A 9,297-nucleotide genomic window follows, 5' to 3' on the forward strand; every position below is an offset into this window, starting at 1 on the left:
CCCATCTCACTGTATTTGAGAGGGCCAGCCAGCTTGCTCAAGCGGCAAACTTCCAAGATCAATTATGTTTTGCACAGCCATTTATTCTTTGAGGTCTGTGGTTTCAATGAGGTTAAATATTCTAATTTTAGCTTCCCTCGATATCAGGATGCCGTACACCGAGTGTCTTGCATCCTCCTCTGGAACCCTCTCCCTGCTTGCCACACAGGCCACCTCCCCTGCTTAAGGAAAGCAGAACATTCCCTCCTTTCAGGGAAAAGTCACTTTATGAACTGAGCGTGAGTTCAGTGTCCTGAGATTCATGCGGTGCGTAGGTGTAACAGGATCGCAGACCCCGAGGGGCACTGGGGCACCTCACCTGTAACACATCCACACGGCCTTGGGTACTCGCTAGTAAACAGCAGCCCCACATGGTGCCAAGTGACCCCAGTTTGCAACTTCAGACACCTCTACAGTGCTCTTACAGGGTCAACGTACCTTGATGTGTCCCCCTTCATACTCATACGGGTATCTACAATCAATTATCACACATTTCTTGATGAAGCTCGCAAACTTCCCAGTCAGAACAGACACAATCTGAAAGAAAAAACAACCAGAGTTCAGTTGTTTCAAGACGTTTTTGTGTTGTTCCTCCCCCAAGTAAAGAATTTTTCTTACTGTCCCTGGAGCACGTACCATTTCTGAGTCGATATATTTTAAATCTTGATGTTTCCCATCGACAGTGTGGAATAAATAGCCCTGTAAGACAGACAGCATTTAACTGAGAAAATTCCAAATGTGAGCCACGTAGGCGATAGCACAGCGTCCAGCAGTTAATTTTGTAACACAGACACTTTGTTGACAAGAATGTCTTCAGCAAAGCTCAAGAGTTAAAACTAAGAATTCTAAAATTCAGGGACAGAATTTATTTTTGGCTCTTATACTGAAGGGATTTTGTAGATCGTTTTGAACAACCACAACTGAATAGCTTTGTGTCTGACCTATGAAAGCACCCTTCTCACCGACAGCCTTTCCCAGGGATTTGAATATGTGCTGTTACAGGAGGGAAGTGCTTTACTTGGGCTGGTTTGAGACATCTCTACCAAGAGAGGCCATTAAAGCACTTGAATTAACACTTGACCATTAAATCACTTGAATTACCTTTGAGAAGTCACCAATAAGGTCTCTCTGGTCACTGTCCAAAATGCTTTCAATCTCTGCTGTGGAGGAATGCGTCTTTACCATTTTCAGACTCTAGAGGAACACAGGTTAGAGATCAATGCCAGCAGAGAGGTCCTTTTCCCATAACGTAACAGAAAACTCAGAGTTTACTCTGAAGCCCTGAACTACGACTCCCCAGCTTCCCCTCTGGATTAAGGCAAAACTCGGGCTCAAGACTATGCAACTACTGCACCAGCTCCCCCACATCTCCTGCACTATGCGGAGAGAATGCAGTTTTGCTAGGTCAGCAATTCACCTGAAAAAGCTCTCTCATTAAACCTTCATAAACTAGATAACTATATTAGATCCCCTCCTCATCACTTCTTTGTTACAAAACTGGATGCAAAGCCACCAACCGTAGAGTCCTCAGAAGGTGCTTCAGGCAGGCTTTTCCTCTTCTTGTTTTTCCCTGGAGAATTCTCTTCCTGGGATCTCTCAGTCCTTTTCTGGGTGGTTCTTCCTACGCCGCTAGGCAGAGAGGAAGAGCCAAACAACCGGCATCGTTTGGCCTATGAGGAAGGAGAGAAGTTAAGAGCTGTCTAGCAAAGATTTAGCTTAGAAACTAGGCAAGCCTCAGACTTTCAGACTATTACAAATTTTGCCTTTTATAAGACACCGCTGCTGCACAGCAACAGCAGGATGTTAATCGGGTCATCTAAATTCCAGACCTACATTTCCAGTAACACTTGTTTTCTTGCTGTGCAGGCTGGGTGAGCTTGGAGCACCATAAGCAATATCAAGTGCTAGCAGAGTGCTTTAGATCAATTAGCAGACAATCTATCAGCAGATTAAGGAGCTTTTTGGTGGAATCTAAACTTTGCAGTCTGTTATCAGAAGATCGGGCTACAGCCATTCCAGGTAAGTCTGTGCAGAAGGTACTCAAGATATGTCAACAAGTATCTGATAAGGGAAGTGAAATCTTCTTGCAGTTATGAAGCCGTTTTGTAAAAAGAAATTTAATGCCTCTGTACCCACACAGTGAGCATTGTTCCACAGTGACAATGTCTTTCAGGTAAACAGGCTTTAGAGATAACGGAATCCTGAAGGGGGTTTATGCCCCATCTTGTTTTGTTGTTGTTATTATTAGGGATACAGGATCAGAGAGTGTGATCACTTGTCCCAGGAATGAAAACGCCTGCCAGAACAAAGTCCCCGTCTCTGTTCTGTTGTGCTCTGCCAGAACACTCACCCGATTGTCTGTCTTCCTCATGACTAGTGGTGCAGTCCAGAGGCTTGCCACATCAGATGGCATCTCCTCATCGTTCTAAGGAAATAAAGAAAGTTCCTTCTCATCTGTTTCACCATGGGCAGAGACTGTAAATACAGCTTCTGCCCAGCTCGGGCAAACATTCCCATTGAATTCAGCTGTCGGAGCGGTTTTAGGAATTTAACTCAATTACTAGTCCAATACTCAATGAAACAGTGGAAACGAGTTGAGACATGTTGGAGAAGGTAAGTTATATCAATTAGTTGATTGATTTAACAATGATGTTCCTCTAAAGCTTTAAGCATTTCAAATTCAGTTAGAAACAGTCTTCTATTTAAGTGGCTCAAAAGCAAGTATCACCTCCAGCTCTTTCACCAAGTTTCTAAAGAAAAACGCCAACTGTTCAAATATTTCTCTCTAGTAATGCAATTCTCATCTGCCAGTAGGAACCGCAGCAATTCGTAAACTAACAGCTGTTCACACCCCAAGTAAATCCCGCTATCTGCACTAGGGAAGAGCACATACAAGGTAGAGACACTGCAACGGAGAGTCAAAAAAGATGATGATAACTCATCTTCCAGGATTCCCTTTTGCAGTCTGACTTACCACACTGCCTTCTGCCAGAACACACGTGCACCATGGACACATATTGTTGGCACACTATTAACATTAGACAGAGCCGATTTTGAAATATCGATTGTATTTCCTTTGTACGTACCTTCAAATCTTGCTCATCTAGCAGCTCTAGGAATCCATCGTCGTCTTCATTTTCAGAGGAAGTCAGAGAAGACTGCTGCAGGAAAGCCGGCCTGTAGTTTTCCTGTTCACCCGCCGGTATTTCACCCATGGGAAACTGAGACAAGACAGTTAGTTTTAAGAACATTCCTTCTCTTTAACTGCAGGATGCTGTAACCACAGAGATGATGCCACGCCTCTCGCTACACTACAGAGAACACTGTGGTTGTTCCACCACCTTCAGTACACCGACTTGAACAAACCCCAAACTGAGTTCCAACACTCCTGTTTGATCCCTACAACAGCAGAACGCTTCGTTAGCCTCGTTAAGCAACAACATCTTCTCTGGAAGAAGCTATCCAGTGAAGGTGCAAACGAGAGAAGTGGGTGGTGTCAACAGGAACAAGAATTAACATAAACTTGGCAGGTCAAGGGTACTAAGCAGGATGAAGGACTACCAGATTCAAGGAGTGAAGACAAGACTTAGCCCCCCAGCTCGGTTTCTGTGCAAGGACCCAGCGTGTTCTTTCAGTTGCTTTTTCTAAACGATAGAATACGAATAAAGTAGTAGTTTCTTCCTGTATGTCATATCTGCACGTAAGATTCAGTCTCATCTACACAGTTGGCTTCACTGTTGCAAATGCATCTGCCTCAATATAAAGATCTACTTTACTGATAGTGAAAACAATTACAAACTAAATTCCTCTATTCCACATCGATATCCACACTCCCTGGACTTACTGCAGCATAACCTCAGCTCTGCAGTGACTCATCTTTCACAGACTACAGAACAATCCATGTTTCAAACTTCTGACCATCTCATGAGCCAAAGGTGAGGAGGTTTCTTCTCTGCCAGATAGGTAAGTTTTTCTACGTGGCACATCAATAGTGGCGACTAACAGCATTATCTTAGAATCATGATGCAATTTTTCATCCTCCCAGACAGGATTAGGTGAGAATTAGTTCTCAAGAACACTGTACTACTTACTATCTGAGCTGGAGATGAATTCTGCCTTGGTCCAGGAACACCTTTTCCGTCACGGGAATGGACATGCCCAGAACTACGAGAAGCTGGTTTGGTTGGCTTCTTAAACTCAAACGATTCCTGAATTAAAAAGAAGCAAAGGGATCGTTTTACCGAAATTACAAACTGTATAAGTTGCTAGGATCATTTTATCCTTTTAGTTTTTTTAAAACTACCTGATGTTTTGGATTTAAGTTCCCTGCTGCCAACAGGAATAGTCTGAAGTCAAATGTTTTCAAATTAAAGATGTTACAATAGCGATTCATTTAACATAATCAAGCTTTTATCCTCTTGATATCGCCTACAGGCTTTAAGGCTTTTCTATTTCTTTTGTCAGTCAACTTCTCTGCAAAAGAAACCGTTTTTAAAGGCAGCCCAGTCTGTCTCCTGACACCTGCTCTTCTGTAGTGACCCGTCGGAGTCCCACCGATGGGATTTCCAGCAGCAAGGCCTTTTGGACCAAGCAGACAAAAGGACATTTGTGCCGTGAGGAACCAGGGCTCCCCATGCCAGCAGAGGAAAGAGATGAGGTGATTTATCTAAACAGCCTTCTGGAGGCACCTCTCGTAGCTATCTAAAGCTCGCGGTATGAATACATTTTCCCTTGTCACAGCCTAAAAGGAGTCAGGTTAAAAAATAGACCCGCACAATCAAAGTCTTCCCAATTTTTATTAACCTATAATCAGTTTGCAGTTGCTATAATCAGTGCTGTCGCACTTCACTGCAAGTTCCCCTAAGATAAGCTATGCAAAACTTTGTTATGTCTGAACTACAGCCCGGCAGAGAGTAAAAGAAGCCTTTTCCACTCCATCCGCTGTTGAAGGGGTGTGCTAATTCAGCTTCCTTGGTGCCACCTCTTATACCACGTCATCGCAGGTAACAGAAAGCAACACTTACATTCTCCTTATTTTCATCTTGTTCCAACAGCTGAAAAGCATCACTATCCGGAGAATCGGAGTGGTTTCTCTTCAGAGCAGGACTGGATCCCAGGAGGCTTTGCTACAACATTCGTACAAAAGTGTCAGTTCAGTATTGTGCAATAGAGTCTTTGCACAACTACATTTTAAGCAAATGAGGGGTTAATAAAGACTGCAAGGTCTCCGACTACAAATTTGTGCAAAATATGTGCAGGAGTCTTTTATGCCGATATCTCGGTACAGGTACCAAAATGCTTCAACTGCGTTAGTGAGAGCGCCATGTCACTGAAATTTCACGCTAACTTAAATGCGATTTTGAGTTTACAAGCTGTAATTTTGACAGTTTTCATTAAGCAGCTGTTCTTGAAGTCAGAAAATTAACAAGTTATGGAATGTATCCAACTAAAAACACTTAACGTGCTAAATCCTTTAACATCTATGTAATATCAATACTTACTGGCAGTGAATGTATTCTTCTGAAAGGCATTCGAATGCTACAATGAAAAAGAAGCAAGATTTATTTCAACAATTTGTTTTAAAAGACAGCGACATGAGTACAACTCACTTCTGACCCCACCCCAACAAAACTCTGTAAGCTACAACCATCACTTACAAAGAAGTTAAAATAGAACTGTACTTACTTCAGTCTGCTGGATTCAAGAATCGCTTTCTCAAATCTAAAAGTAAGCGAGATGCCCCACAGTTAGCACCAAAGGATAGTACACTAAAAATCAACCTTGTATTTAAGTCATTAAGTGTTATGCTAAGCAAAAGCCAACATGCTTCTTGATGATACCTTGGCTTTCTGAAAAGCTCTCTTTTTTGCCAGCTTATCCCATCCTAGTTTTTGAAACACTAGCTAGACTCCTTCTCCCCCTCCTTTCCCCAAATTCTTTTCAGTATTGTTTAGGCAAGAAGCTAGGTGGAAGGAAGAAAAGCTCAGTAAGTCAGGACGAAGGACATCTGTCCCCCATCCCTGGGGACAGAAGATTAGGGGGGAAAAAAGAAAAAAGTAATCTAATTGAGAGTGGCAAATTCAAAGCTAAGAGCAACTGCTTGGTATCAGGGCATACACAAGCATAAATTGCAGTTTAAGTGTCGAGCGAAAACTGCAACTTTCATGCAATTTGGTGCAGCCTCAGGCTCCTGGTAAGGTGACAACGTCATGCTCAAACAGCCTGGTTGGTACAGCGCATTAACTCAGCCCCAAGATTTGTGTAGAACTCTGGGACGCAGACAAGACAGAACGCCTAGCATCTCAAGCTGCGGAGCACTACAGCACACACTTCTGGAAGTCTGAGAGAGAAGAGCCCACGGCACACATGCCAGGAAAGGGAAAGCCACCTCAAGCCTCTCATTAGCCTACGTGTGTTAATGGTGCAATGTGAAATGCCACAAGTCAGGCTTAGCGTATGGTTACGTACGTTTCCTCCAGGATATCGTTTGAGGCTGCAGGACCAGGCGAATCCAAAGCACAACCTGCAGAGGAGAGAGAGCGTTTTCTACTGAGTGGTATCTTTGCACCTAGGAAACAAGGAATATCGGACATTGCTAGATTTCCTCTGAAAGACCCCAAGCTTAGAGAGGAAACTGATGGAAGAAGTCCAGTCTGCAGCCTCATCTCAGTGTAGAAGCAAACAGTTACAGATACTCCCTACTGTTGGGGTTTTTACCATCAATAATCAGGTGGGGAAAAATAGGAGTAATTAAAAAAAAGTACCCCTGCCTAGAATGTCATATAGAACAGAGTGCTGCCACATAACATGGCATAATTCTCTTGGCTTGTTCTCTCACACACACACCTCTTAATAAACAACTTGGTCCTTTAGGGGTTTTTTAAGCCATGTTTTTAGTTACACCTCTTCCTATGGGGAAATTCTGGGCTCGTTCCAAAAAAAAAAAAAAAAAAAAGTAGTCGAAAGGCCCTTCTTAATGCATGCTAGTGTACTGGAAACAACAGCAGGCACTTCATAAGCCCAGACCAAGCAAAACATTACAGCTACATAGCATTTAAGTACAGTCACATACGAAGCTTACTTAAACACAGATTCCCCGAGGACTTTTTGTATTATGGTACTATTCACAAGCCCTAGTGACAGACCAACACCTTACCAGAACACTCTCTACACCGTCATTACAAGACTTGTTGCTACTTCAGTGACTGTGGTCGAAACAAACAACTACAAAGAATTAATTTGACTAACGTGACAGGTAGTGGTCTCAGCAGAGCAGAAACCTTAATCACGAGTGTTTTGTAAGCACTGAAGACCTGCTTTGGAAAAATGAAAAAGAAAAAAGCAAAGAACAAAGTGAAGATTTAGCAAGCTTGGTTATTCCATCCTGCTCTGTGGTTTGTGAGCTATACTCGCATTTTAGTGGTCCATAAAGTCCCTTTGAAGGCTGAAAGCACCATGCACAGTCAGACTGGTACATAAATTCAGGTGGAGACACCGATTTCCATTGCTGGGCTGAACTTCTGAAGTATCAGAAGTTTCTGGACTTCCGAAGTATCTCTGGCTTCTGAAGTATCAGAAGCTTCCCTGATTCTACAAGTCATGGGGTAATAACATTTCATTTTCACTGATAAAACATCGCATCTGAAAAAAAACCAAAAATACTTCTGGGCAAGTATCAGTACTAAGATGCAGCTCCCCAGGTTTCAGATAAACAATCAGCTCGTGTTAACAAAAAGCCACAAAAAACCCACCCAAGCCACAAGACAAACCCTGCTCAACAGCCTTGATTTGAGCGTGCAGAGCAGGTTAGCCCAGGTTGGGTTTAAAGACAGACCTCACATAGTGACAAGTTGCTTTCATCGAAGTTATCACCCTCCAAAGGGCAGAATCTCAAATCAATCCCATTCAGAGCTGAATGCAGATATGCACCAGATCCTAACAATGAAGGATGAAACACTATCTCCCAGTGTTCCAGACCACAGCCCCAACACGCAACTATAAACACTCACAAGCCAGTATCTGCAGGACACCACAGACCAGAGAATGGTGGAAATCCATTCCCTAGCGAAGCCTATCTTGGGCTATCTTTAGCAGCCTTCATCTTCAGCCGCCTCTACTGCAAGAAAGGCTGATACACTCACGATAAGGTGTTGACCTACTGCCATGTACAGAGCACAACATCAAGGCAATCACAAAATGGCAGTGATAAACATCATGCTGGAGTAAAAAGCATGACAGGTCAGCAACCACATCTTAACAGCCATCCTAAGAAAAAAGGAGAGAAGCCATCTCTGTCAGAGTCCCCCTGTGGGGGCAGAACCAGTTTTTCCTCCATGCTAGCTCTACTGCTAACATACTCCAGGACAATTAGAGAAAACAAAAAAAACCAAAACCAAACCCACCCACAGCCCAAACCATGAACTGCAGAAGCTTGCTGAGTGATGGTTTGCCTGCCTCCCTCCTTTCAAGAGCATAAGACTGAGAAGGGGCTGCAGGGATTGCAGGCAGGCAGCATTAGTTCTCTCTCCAAACCCTGGAAGCTGCTGGCAGTGGAAGCCACGTAAACATACGATGCTTTTCATTTCTTATTTGTTATTTATTAATTGAGAAAGCCATACCTGAGTCTGTTGATTCCGATGACACTGTCCTTTGTAAACCATTAGCATTCTTGTTTCCCAGATCTTGCTCGCTGTTTTCATGACGACTGTAAAGGAAATTAGGTATACGTTTTCAACGCTCATTGAAGCGAGAAATACAATATAGGAGTGCCTGGACGTAGATATACGGCACGGGTAATCATAACCTGGAACCTTTATTGTTGGCCAAGTAAAAGGATTCCAGTCTGGCAATCCTGCAGACTGCAGTCTCTTGTGTTCTGTGCGCTGTCGAGTACATGGACAATGCCACCACCAGACCACCGTGCTTACAAATATACTCAGATCTAACACCTACAAGCACTTAAGCTTCAGGTTTTGTTTTTTTAAACCTGCACATGTAGTGCTGGTAATATTAGAAGTTAAGCTTCCAAAACAGAGACAGGAAGAGTGTCATTTAAGTCACTTAAGACACTAATTATCCTGGTTGCATTTCTGGTCACCTCGCACCAAGCTACCAAGATTTTCTCCATGGCACGCTAACTGTGAGGGTGTTTTTTGAAACAACGTTTTAGAGCCTGTCCTGAGCTTGTGCCTTCACAAATGAAGGTTCTAATATAACAAAGTGAAAGACTTTGCAATAAAACTTTAGGGCTAAAACCAA

The 9,297-nt window shown here is 43.1% G+C and overlaps 1 protein-coding gene across 1 annotated transcript in view; it reads right to left on the reverse strand.

The window, feature by feature from the left end:
* The window catches only part of CDC25A (cell division cycle 25A), a gene marked incomplete at its 5' end in the record, with an annotated part of 11,412 nt that extends 2,669 nt beyond the window's left edge, over window positions 1-8,743 (reverse strand). Inside the window, 12 exons of the mRNA XM_009698401.1 lie at window positions 478-576; window positions 676-738; window positions 1,141-1,233; window positions 1,557-1,709; window positions 2,390-2,464; window positions 3,126-3,260; window positions 4,131-4,247; window positions 5,064-5,165; window positions 5,541-5,577; window positions 5,725-5,760; window positions 6,508-6,562; window positions 8,658-8,743. Of these exons, the coding sequence (XP_009696703.1) occupies window positions 478-576; window positions 676-738; window positions 1,141-1,233; window positions 1,557-1,709; window positions 2,390-2,464; window positions 3,126-3,260; window positions 4,131-4,247; window positions 5,064-5,165; window positions 5,541-5,577; window positions 5,725-5,760; window positions 6,508-6,562; window positions 8,658-8,743 (1,051 nt within the window). The remainder of the gene's footprint in view (window positions 1-477; window positions 577-675; window positions 739-1,140; window positions 1,234-1,556; window positions 1,710-2,389; window positions 2,465-3,125; window positions 3,261-4,130; window positions 4,248-5,063; window positions 5,166-5,540; window positions 5,578-5,724; window positions 5,761-6,507; window positions 6,563-8,657) is intronic.
* Between the last annotated feature and the right edge of the window lie 554 nt (window positions 8,744-9,297).

This window comes from Cariama cristata, unplaced genomic scaffold, assembly GCF_000690535.1.
Source record: "Cariama cristata isolate BGI_N322 unplaced genomic scaffold, ASM69053v1 scaffold33644, whole genome shotgun sequence".
In the NCBI taxonomy this organism is placed as follows: Eukaryota; Metazoa; Chordata; class Aves; order Cariamiformes; family Cariamidae; genus Cariama; species Cariama cristata.